Raw genomic sequence first — 11,715 nt, 5'->3', positions numbered from 1 at the left:
GCAATCCCGCCGAAAACACGAAGAGAAGCCATAATATGCGGTAGACAGCGAATTTGCCATTCAAAAGGACGGGGGAAACTACCGAGTGGCGCATCGTCTTCTTTAGGCCACAAGACTGCATATTGCAAGAAGACGAGGTGAGCGAAAGAGCTCGAGAAGTTCGATTTTGAGTAGCGCCTCTTCGGGCAATAAAGTAAACACCCTGGCCCCGCACAAGTTAGGCGCCAGTCCGCGCAGTGACGGGTACATAAGACAGGACAGCAGCACGGGCGGGTCCATCTCAATTCTGTGTCTTTTCCAGGTAGCATTAACGGTTAGGAGCTGCTTGAGGGAATCGACAAAGGGTTGCGACGTGCGTCTGGTATCTGAAGCTACGACGAAGAGGTGCAGCCTGCCTTTCCAGTTGGCTGCACAGCCCCTGCGACTGCTCTTTTTCAATGGATAGTATGTACGCCGATAGGCGGAAATTTTGGGGTCATTTAAATGCCGGCCGTACGCCCATTGTTGAGGATTTTCACTTTGGAGCAGTTCACCACAATATAATTCAACGCATGCCGTGAGTGAATAAGGAAAGCAGGTGAAAGCGGCTTTCAGACAATTTTGAGGAATGTGTGCGGGGAAGCAGTGAGAAAGCGCAACTATTATTGTTTTCAATAGACATACCATCCCCTGCTATAAATAGAGTGCAATCAGTGTCTCAAGATGAAAGAAGAGCGGATCCGTCAACGCCATACAGAGGCGCTCACAAAAAGGACGGACCTCCCTGATGGTCTTACGTAGGGCGCAGTTTCGCTGGATTTAATCGTGTTAGCAGAAGTCGCACGCAGGAAATGGCTCTACGACGCATTAAATGAGAAGCTGCTCCACAGGGCTGGCAAGCCTGTGGACGGGCAATACACCGCATTGAACTCACTCCCAGAGCACACTCAAGCTTTATTCCGAGATAGAAGCAACCTTACCAACTTGAAAATACAATCAAGCGGCAAGTTAGAACTGTTAGGCAAATGCAAAGTTCAGCAGTCAACTAGCGTTTTCGGGCACCACCCCGAGCTGGGGCAGGAGAACAAAGGGAGACGGCGCAGGTGAGGCAGCTTCAAGCAATTCAAAAAAGCCGCGCTGAATAAGGAAGTTCGCCTCCTTCTGGATCAACACAGTACTTCGTAACGTGCAGTTCTAGTCGTCGCTTGGCTTTGCTCATGCATTTTCGTTGGTTTCAATACGCTTTCACCCAGGACGGAAGACTGATAGAAAGGTGTTGTACTTCTGCTTGCATGCAGGATGCCTCCTAAAGCCAAATAGAATATATCTAGTGTTAATGTAGTAGCATATATCTTCTGAAGTACTATGTTATAGCTAACACTCAGCAACTATGAAGTTTCTATTCAAAAGACCTTTTTTCCGTGAATACACGCAAACAAGGAGCTGACAAACTGCGTAAAGGTTGATTCAGTAGCCATTTTCTGCAGAAACAAAGCCAAAAACACTTCTGCCTTATTATTAACAAAAAAACATATGCTACAGACAAAGGACAGCCTCACCTCCTCACACACCGCCGGCCAGACGGTATAGGCACCTGGTTATAGGAGTTGAAACCGGAGGCATGGAATAGAAATAAAAAGAATATTTATATTTAATTTGAAAGCATTATTTATATATTAACATTTGAATTCTATTCTGCTGTAATTATGTTTATATATACCTGCTGCAGCCCCGCACAACTTGGGGGCGCCTTCAGTCAGGGGCTGCGCCGCCCATTGCCTCCTCGAGGCCTCAGCGAGTGAGGTGGTTGTATGGTGTTCGGCTCCATTTTTCATGTTTGTTTCTGGTAAATAATCGAATTTAAAGGAATTATTCTTTTATAATTCAGTATATTTATCTGCCCTACAGGAGCAGCGACTCCTGTCTTGTGCACTCCTCTTGTACTCGAGGTCCCCACCGAGTGGAGCCGCCAGCGCTTGTTGTTCTTCTCTTTCTTCACTTTTTAATCTTGAAGTTCGTTTATTTCTGCTGTTTTTCTAAACTTTTCTGCACATATAAAGCCTGCTTAGTGTTCTCCAGTGTTCTCAAGTAGCCCTGCAGTTGTAATGCTATGTTGCTACATACACTGAACGAGTCTCTCTACCCACGGCTCAATGTTCCTTTGCACCCCTTTTATCTTCCTCTCTCCTTTGATACGAATTTGCTGATTTCTGCTTGTGTCTGTACATCTCCTTGGGGTGGTTTACAGCGTATTCTGTGTTCGGTTTTGAGTGTTACCTCTGCTTACCTTGTATTTAAGCTGCATGAAGGAAGAAGCCCTTTACGTGTTTCTTTCTGGCGTTTGCTCTTAATGCAGACAATTACTGGAAATGCCGGCCGAGTTAGTCGCCCCTCTTCTCCTCGCTAAGGGCGCCGCTGCTCAAGGAGGCGCCAGTTTCTTAGGGGGTGCAGCGCCTGCTGGTTTGGGCGGACTTTTAGCAGCAACCCCAGCAGGAAGTGCGTGAGATGGAGTACTGCATGTTGCTGCGACTGCTATGTCTGCTATTTATTTGGTTTTCCTTTTTTCTTGTGCAGGAGTGAAAGCTGTAGCTGACGCAGCAGATCTGTTTGTTGAGGGACGCATGCATCATGCTGCTGCTGCATTTCAGGTGTCTTTGCTCCTGCTTGCTGGCTAATTGATTTATGCATTCATTGAATATATCCTGCTGTTCTCCTGTGTGTGTTCGTGCTGCAGTGGCTGCTAGTGCCGTCGGAAACATCGCTGGAGGTATAGCCCAACAGGCGGCAGCAGGTGGAGGCGGTGCCCCGGAAGTGCTGGAGCAGGCTTTGTATTTTCTGCCCCTTCTCACCCCTCTTTTTTCTGGAGTTTCAAAGAGTAACATGAGGCCTGATGAGCAGCGGACTATTCGTCTATCAACTGCAGACAGCCGAGGGCTGCGCTATGCGGAGTTCCTGTGACATCTTTGTTTGTTGTTCGCTTGCGTTTTATTGCATTTAAGGCTATCCAAAGAAAGAGAGAGAGAGAAAGTAAGATAGACGAAATGCTGCGGTGTTTCTCTCGCCCCTTCCGCCGCTGCAGGCCGGCAGCAGCACAAGGACAGCAGCTGTGTTGTTGCTGTTTCTGCTGAGTCTCTGTCCCTCTTCCTCCTGTTAGTTGTGTTGGTTTAAAGACAGAAGAAGGCTATTTCCTTTATTTCATTGATTTATGCCTGCCGTCTTCATACAACAACAACACAGGAACCGAGAAGGAGACAGGCGCATCAGGCTGCGCCGCCATCCGCTCTTGGGGTGTCTCCACAGACACCCGAATTCAATATTTTACTCCCGCCAATAAATACCTAATAAACAAAAACAAGCCACGTACACTTAGGGGCTCGGTCTAAACCCTATATATATACATGCAGATAAGAGAGACAGAAAAGGTTTAGCAAACCCAGAAGCTAGGGCCTCCAATGCACGCGGATATAACCGTTAAAGACACACTTTGAAATATAAACAACGTTAAGATATTCTCATGCGTCATGCTTCAGACTTCATCTATAAATAGGCAAAAGACGTATCTTTGTCCTTTGTCCGGCCTTTTTGTTAGGGAGGTGCCTGCGACGGCTAGAGATTGCTGTCTTTTGTGCTGCAAGAAGTAAAGCAGACTTTCTTAAGTTGTTTACTCTCAAATAAACAGTAGATGGTTTGGCATTCATACGAAATAGACAGGGGAGAGCAGGCTATGAGTAGAGTGGAGGAGGAAGGGGGAGACACAGGGTTTTGCTGCTGAGAGAAATGCTGAAGACGAGCAAACAGCACAGCAACAGAGTGCATAAGAGCAGCAGGAGCATCGCTGCTGCTGTTTCTTGTGTTTGAAAGACAAGCTTTATGCTCTCTCTTTCTTGCTTAGTATGATCTGGAGATCGGATAGACAGCGCCTGACTGCTTAGAGATGCAGCTTCTCTTGTTTCTTTGTAGACAGTTAAAGGCTTTTATCTTTAAATGAGTTTACTTCAGCAGCTACTGCAAACAAACGTTTGCCCATGGCGGTTGGCCTTACTACACTAACTACCGTACCACGAGGCTCGCTGTGAAGAGGGGGAGAATCAACGAAACGAAGTAATATTTTTAAAACAAAAATATATGTTTTTAAATTAATAATATTGTTTTTTGTCCCAGAATATTGCAGTTTATTAGGAAGGAAACCCGCAATTAGTTTTCTTATGATATTCAGGTGGGTGGGGGGGGCCTGAAGGCGAGGGCTGCCATCTAGCGGTAGAGTTTGCAGGCATTGTTTGTTTTGTATTCTTCATTAAAAAGCAAATAAAACAAATAAAACATTTTTAAAATAATTTTATTTGTTTGTGGAGAGGCACTGAAGAAGAACTCTTAATTTTGCTGCCTTGTTTCAAGCCATTCCTCCTCACTGGTAGCGGGTGCGGCGGTTCTTAGGCATCGAGATATATTTATTCCTTTTCCTCTGTAAAACCAGCTGTATTTACTCTGACTCTTTTTAATTTATATTAATTCAACTTTCTGCTTCAAAAGTATGGGCGAGGACGTACTCCCGTACTCCATCCACAGCGTGTCTGCCTGCTGCGCTCACAGCCTCCCTTACCCTTTCTTTTCTTGACTCTTGCAGTGAAGCTGAGGGTTAAAGGGCGTTTGTTGCGGTGCACATACACCTGAAGGGCCAGGCAAAGGCGAGTGGGGGCACGATGCCGCTACTCACCTCTTTGGCCTTTGCGCCTATCCTCCTGAAGACCGGAGGCGCCTCGTTAGCTGTAACAGGTACATCTGTAGCTGCTACTACTACCACGGCTGCAGCTGCAGGCGGAGCTGCAGCAGCAGGGGGAGCAGCAGCAGCAGGAGGGAAGTTCATTGGCCTCGCGGTGCTCACGAAAGGCGTCTCTAGCGCAGCTAAGGGCGGAGCTTTCACCAAAGTTGGTGGCAGCAGCGCAGCAGCAGGACATGCATTTCTTGCATCTACCCATTCAGCAGCAGCAAATGGTGCTGCAGCACCGGCAGCAGCAGCAGCAGTAGGGGCAGCGCCCGTTGTCTCAACGGCAGCTGGAAATGCAGCAGCAGCAGCGCCAAATCTTGCTGCTGCTGGTGCAGCTGCAGCAGCACCTATCGTCGTGGCAGCAGCCCCTGCAGCGGAGGCAGCGACAGCAGCTGTAGCAGCACCTTCATCTGCAGGTGGAGTAGCTGCTGCAGTTCCTGCTGCAGCAAGCCATGCAAAGCATTTCACAATGATCGCTACGGTGGTGGGTATAATGGCGCTGAGGGCTTTAGCTAATCGCTACTGGCTGTCTTCTCCAGCAGCAAACAAAAGCAGACTTGTACGTCGTGTTACGCGTTGGTCTAAAGAAGAACAAATACAGGTAGAGGTAGAGGAGGAGTTCGGAAGAATTCCTCAATTGCCATTCAAAGATGAAGGAAAGAGCTTCGTTGAAGCAGGTACAGGGGCTTCTGCTGCAGGTGCAGAAGCAGCAGAAGGAGGCAGCAGAGTCTCAGCTGCAGCACGAACAGATGCAGGGCTTACAGACATTGAAACGACAGCATCAACGCAAGAAACAAGAAGACGCCGTGTTACATATGTGCGAAGGGGTAGGGGAAAGCTCCACAGGTTTCTCTAATCAACACAAACCCTACTGAAGATTTTCTTCTTGCTGGCTCTGTTCTGCACGCCTTGTGCCTCTCTTCATCTAAACAAAAAGAGCTTCAAGCAGCTCTTTCCGCTCCATGCGCTGTAGAGCCGCACTGGCTTTCTTCCGTCCCATGTAGACTTCACTACTGCAGCTGCTGCAGCAGCAGCTGCAGCAGCAACTGCAGCAGCAACTGCAGCAGCAACTGCAGGTGCCGCTGCATACAACCGATCAAAGCTTTTTCAAGCAAAATGCAAATTTGTCACAAGGGAGAGAGGGGGACTTCAACTTGTACGCCCTTTGAGCAGGGCTGCACAGCATATATATATATATATATATATATTGCTTACGTGTATTGACATATATGCTATTTCTATTCATTTGTACTCCTTTGCTCCACTTGTATATCCGCTTTAACTATGCCGTCTTAGCCGCGGAGGCTCGCGGTGACTGCTCGGTGCAGCTTCTGTCTCTGCATTTCTAAACTTCTGAATTCCTATATTTTACCAAATAATTTTGTTTATTTTAAGGGGTTTATTCATTTAACTGCCTTTCTGCGGTGCGTTGGGGGTAGAGGCGACTTCTAGGGGGTTCAGACTAGATTTCCACGCAGTTTACATAGGCACTGATATATATATATATATATATATATTATCTATATTAGATATGCATAGGATGAACTCCTGGAAGTGTTAGATTGGCTTCACTAGAAGACTGCATGCATTGCATAGATGCAGAAAACACGGAAGCTTTTCATCTCTTTTGCAAGTCATTTGCGCATTTAGTGCGGCAGCAAACCAACGCTCGAAGGTTTAATACGATAATTGCATACATTCAATTTTTTCAGTATATTATTGCAGAGGGCCCCCAGCAGAAGACGCGCTCTATTCTGGTGTTTCTTCGTGCAGTTAGAATGCGGATACGAGATATTTCCTCCTTATTGAATTCAGATAATGATATTTGTTGCACTTTCCTTTGTTACGCATTCACTTCCTGTTAGAGGGGAAAAGGCTCTGTACGATTTGTTGCAAGCCCTCTACTACGCCTTCTCTTTTAGCTACTTTCTCTTAAGCAGTCGCTAAAGGATGAATCATAATAAGAATACGAAGATAAAATGTTGATGATTGTTGCAACAACCATCAATGTGTGCTTTCTTCCAACTTGTACTATCGTCAATGCTCTCTTTCCCTAGCCAGATTCAGCACATTGAACGAAACTTACACTTCCCGTTCTCTTCATTCGTCTTCTCTCGAGAGAAGTTTCGAATGCCCCAACAAACAAAAAAATAAAAACTGTTTGTCAGTGAGACACTGCAGAAAAAGAATGGCGGCGGCCACCCGTTTGATCTGCGGTCTCACTGCAGCTTTCTTCCCGTCAGTAAATAGAATTTGTTTTGCTTTTAAAGAAAGAATAATAAAACTTAAACAGAACCGAACCCGAAGTTGTTTTCGGCGTCTTCTTCGCCTCCTTCAAGGGCGATTTCTTGTTCAAGTTCATTTTCTGCAATTCCCTGATCGAATTCATCATTTTGTGCGATTTCTTCTTCTAATTCGTTGTTGAATCCAAAGGCTTGATCATCTCCAAAGAGGTCCGCATCTCCTTCAGCATCCACTTCTCCGTCATCTGCAACACTTAAAACTGCACATATAATGCCCCTATAAAAAAGCTGCTACAACGCCATTTCTGCAATCAGAGTGCAGCTGCATGCAGCAGAAACTCACCTTCTCCCCTTGCTTCTTCAGGCTGTTCGTGCGCCTCAAGTTCTTGTGGTGGAGGCTGTTTGACTTGCAAATTCGCCGGCTTTATCCTTCCCAGGGCCTCTGGGGAATCCTCTGAATGAAGAAAGAACGCAGAAACGAGACGAAAAGGCAGCACAAAGAATGCAGGAAAAGGTAATTCCCCCGCATTCTCTCGAATATAAAGATTCAAAGCAAACAAACTCATCCACATGTGTTTATCTTGCCCTACGCACCCTCAGGCTCGTTACAACAGAGAGAGAGAAGCCGTTAGGTTACACTGCTGCGGTATCTGGTTAATATATATATATATATACATATATCATGATATATGCAAGGATGTGTGCTGGCTTCCTTCCTCACCTGCATCTGCATCTGCCTCTTGAGATGCATCCTGCTTAACGGAATACCCGCATCCGCTTTTTGTGCAGACATACACCAAAGTCATCGCATCCTCTGCAACCCTCTCTGGCAATTGAAAGAAAACGCAACCTAAATTGCCACAGGCTGGGCAGCGCCAATCTGGAACTCGCCCCAGAGTTGGGTCTTGTGATAGATCTGGAGAAATCATCATATCTTCTCTGATGAAAACAAACAAACGGACAAAAGGAAGCTTAGCATATGCACTGAGATGCATGCACAACATCCTTCCATAAACTTTCCCATTGATTCAGCAGAAACCGCAGAAGAAATAATAACACAAAGACGAGCAAATAGACAAACATATAATCAACAGGGCGTCACACGACGCATCTTTCACAGGTTAACTGAACTCATTTGCTCTGCTAGAAAAAAAGAAGAGGAAAGAGAAGGGAAGAGAAAAGTAGAGTGGAGAAGAGAAGAGAAAAGAGGAGAATACAGCAGAGAAGAGAAACGAGAAGAGTAGAGAATAGAAAAGAGAAAGGGCAAGGTGAGGACATTGGCTGATGATGTCTTTTCTTTCTCTCTTTTTGCTGCTAGATAGAGAATGCCGAGACATCAGCAAAAACTTAACCATTCACGAAATTGCCTAAGCGTGAGGCTAATAAAGGAGGAAAGGGGCGCGAAATAATCAGAAAAGAATATAGAGACGCACTTAGATTTGTAGCTGAAGTTAATCCTATCGACGCAGTTTTCTTCATATGTGCCCTCAGCATAACGAAAGAAGTCGCAGCGGCGGCAGAGAAATTTTAGTTGCTGCCTCTGCCGGTCTTCCTTCGGTTGCAACATATTGTTGCTGTACGCAGCACAGCACGCACGTAGACCCAAACTCATAGCCCCTAACAACCGCCTCATAAACCCTAAACCCTAAACCCTAAGCCATAAACCCTAAACTTGCCATTACTAAGCTTCCTCGACTCACCATTCGGGGCAGAACATCATCCCTGAACTCATTTTCGCTGTGAGAGAGAAACAAGGAAGCAAAGAGAAGAGAAAAGAAAAGAAGAGAAGAGAAGAGAAGCCCCCACTAAGGGCGAGCTGAGTTCATTGGCTTGTATTTCTTTTTATTTTCTCTTTCTGCTGCTAGATATTTTGTTGTTGAACGGTTGCTGGTGGGAGTTGCAGAAACGACGCAGCGCCGAGCACTGCGGAGAAGCAGATTCAAAATAAGAGAAAGCTTTAAACAACTTCCGCTGCAATATTGTTATAAAAGTCAAAGGAAATACTTATTATAAGATGTAAAGGCTTCCCTCTTCATAGGGTTTGGGGGCTAACAACAGTTTTTGGGGCTGTTGCGTATGCAGCCCTGAACACTGCAATGAATGATATTTGTTCATTGAGGCGGAGTTCTCTTGTCTTTAGGTTTCTAAGCTGTTTTAAATAATCGATTTTCGTATATAACAAAGGTTTCCTAAAGAAATTGGGGGCTTTCCTATGATTTGCAGCAGCAGCAGCAGCAGGTGCTGTGCAAGTAAGCATTCAACTACTCAGTTCTGCCTACATCAGTACCGCAGGGGCCTCTTAGTAATATAACATCCTAACTATCAATTGCATATTATGATATCTAATCTTGCTGCAGTCTAGTGGAGCGTATGAAAAACTTTCACAAAAAATAATTTCCTTACATTGCCGGCGCTGATGTTCAGTCCGCATGACTGTGTTATGTAGTGGTGGGTTTAGTAGAAATAATAGGAAGGAGTATCAAGCACCAGACCGCCTCTGTTGTGGTTTGGTCGACTGAGCTTTTTACTTGTATTCCTCTTGGGCCGAAGTAAGTCTTTAGCTGGTGGCTAGGGTGTTCGTGCATGCAGCAGAGGGGGCTGGGCTATGCTTGCATGTGGGGTACCTCATATCAGGAGTTGCATAGTAGGTGAGGTGATACGGTTCATCTCAGATCGCAGCTCTTCACTGGTAGCAACCACCGCTGGGGGGTCTAACAGGCGCAGACTCAAGTGAGAAGTCTGCCTGAGCCCCCAATAGGACAGTGAAGAGCGGAGGCGAGTCAACGTTCGACGAGACGTCGAGGCAGTGGGACGGTAGATATTCCACGTGACAGGGCAAGCAGTAGAGTGGTTGGGTGACGGAAATTTAAGGCGGAGGATGCATTCGCTACTTCACACTGCAACACCACGGTCTTTTCGAACGTCTTAACAGCACGGATGCTATCTTAGGATGGCGTGAGCACCTCGTGTGCTTGCCTGGCTTGCTGCGGCTAAAGGTGTCCCTGTTGCATGTAGGAATAATTATAAAACTCCTTCCGATCTGAATAAGTGTCTTGTCGATGAGAGTGTGATGAAGTGTGTTTGGTAGGCCTACGGAAAGGTCCGGTCTTCGGTAACGCAAGTACGGGATGAGATCGGTTATCAGTAGGGTAGTGTGAAGGCCCACTCCAAGCGGTCTGTGCAGGCGTGGAGGGATAGGGGGTGATAAGCAGCTGAACAATGTTTTGTGCTCGGCATTCCTCCTTGGTACATGCCAGCAAAGCAGGAGAAATTGTTGTCTGGGGCCCACTCTCATTCAGTTGCTCCACGGGGCCGATGTACTTTGTATTTCGCTGCTGTGGACTAACTGGGCTGGCTGGCTGGTTGCTTGCACTAGGAGAGGTTGTGAAACTCTATATGGCTAAAAACATAAGGCAAACGGCCTGGTGTATAGTGCTGCCGTCTTCCTTTCTGCTGTATTCATTAACTAGAGTGCGTGTAGGTCTAGTTCCTCTGGTGTCTTCTGGGCGTAGGCTGCCGCATGCTTCGCTAGTAGGTCAGAAGTGTTGGCGGACAAAGTGACCGAGGGCCTCTATGCCTTGTCATGACGGCATGACGGCTGCGTGCCTTTGGTGAATTATATGTAGGCCGAAGCTCGTAAAATTCTTGTTTATGCTGTCTTCTAGGGCACTCAGACTGTGTGCACTGTCGCCGCATATTTCCGTGAAGCTGAGCTCGCGCAGGACGTACTGCGGGGAAATGTGTCCCTGCCTGTAGCGTTGTCACCCTCAGAGGCATCTTCTAGGAGGGGGCTCACCCCATTCTGCTCTTCGTTCCTGTTGAAGAACCATTATCTCAGTTGCCCATCACAGCACGCCTTGCGGTCTCGTGCTCATGCTCTGGCGTGCATTGTAGATCTGTCTTCAACGTGGAGATGTCACCATACCATTAATGCTGGTTTTCAAAAAGATTTCGGGAAAGTGCTGAATTTTCTTCGGACTGTCTGCACAAGACGTTAGCAGCATCATTGCGTGAAGGAGCAACTGGACGAGACTGAGATCCTAAATAGGCGTGTAAGGGGGGTTAGAGACGAAAGAAGATGAAAATGTTAAGGTTTAATGACAGCTATACCGATCGGCTGAGTGGGTTTCTGAGGATAACTCGCGCGAAACATTTTCTCAGGAGCATCTGTGCCTCCTCGTCAATTCAGTGGCAGTGACTACAATCGTACGCAAGCACAGCAAATGGGCCCCATGAACCAAGAATGCACGTACCAAGGGCCGGCAACCCTCTTCAACAACCGTTGTAAGGTGCAATAGTGAGAAAAAAGAACTAATGTGAAAGCCCCTCCAAAGAAGCTGACCTTCCCTTCCATTTCCACGTGTCGTTGAAGCAGTAGCCAAGGCCCAGGGGTTCAGTGCGCAGAGGTGAAGCGCATCCCGCTGCAACTAATGCTGCAGTGTAGGCCCCCGTATAAGCACAGCCAAGCCCCATTTCCTGCATGCACTAACTCTGAAAGCAGTTGCTTTGCCCTGAGAAGGCAGCCTACAACCCAGTAGAGCTACACGTACCAACTTCACACGACACATACTACAGAGAGGCACTAAGGGGGGCGCGAGATGGGGTCCAAGAGGAATAGCCGATGAACGTGCGGCGCATAATATAAAATATATATATATATATATATATATGCATATATCTGTATATATATATATATATATATATATATATATATATATATATATATAT

The 11,715-nt window shown here is 46.5% G+C and overlaps 3 protein-coding genes across 3 annotated transcripts; 2 read left to right on the top strand and 1 right to left on the bottom strand.

The window, feature by feature from the left end:
• Positions 1–2,348: 2,348 nt before the first annotated feature.
• On the top strand, positions 2,349–2,937 carry EAH_00031930 (hypothetical protein, conserved; the record flags this gene model as incomplete). Its single annotated transcript, XM_013392358.1, has 2 exons — positions 2,349–2,475; positions 2,714–2,937. 2 exons carry the CDS (start codon positions 2,349–2,351, stop codon positions 2,935–2,937), a joined length of 351 nt encoding a protein of 116 aa, XP_013247812.1.
• Positions 2,938–4,679: 1,742 nt separating this feature from the next.
• EAH_00031920 (hypothetical protein, conserved) lies at positions 4,680–5,600 on the top strand (the record flags this gene model as incomplete). The annotated part of the gene is made up of 1 exon (XM_013392357.1): positions 4,680–5,600. One exon carries the CDS (start codon positions 4,680–4,682, stop codon positions 5,598–5,600), a length of 921 nt encoding a protein of 306 aa, XP_013247811.1.
• A 1,429-nt stretch (positions 5,601–7,029) lies between these two features.
• Positions 7,030–8,719, bottom strand: EAH_00031910 (DNA-directed rna polymerase II subunit, putative; the record flags this gene model as incomplete). Its single annotated transcript, XM_013392356.1, has 5 exons — positions 7,030–7,232; positions 7,331–7,441; positions 7,709–7,971; positions 8,421–8,561; positions 8,688–8,719. 5 exons carry the CDS (start codon positions 8,717–8,719, stop codon positions 7,030–7,032), a joined length of 750 nt encoding a protein of 249 aa, XP_013247810.1.
• Positions 8,720–11,715: the final 2,996 nt, after the last annotated feature.

The sequence above is a fragment of the Eimeria acervulina genome, genomic scaffold, assembly GCF_000499425.1.
Source record: "Eimeria acervulina Houghton genomic scaffold, Eah_scaff305, whole genome shotgun sequence".
Lineage (NCBI taxonomy): Eukaryota > Apicomplexa > Conoidasida > Eucoccidiorida > Eimeriidae > Eimeria > Eimeria acervulina.
Note: the sequence above shows the minus strand (reverse complement) of the source record. Positions and strands in the feature narration are given on the sequence as shown.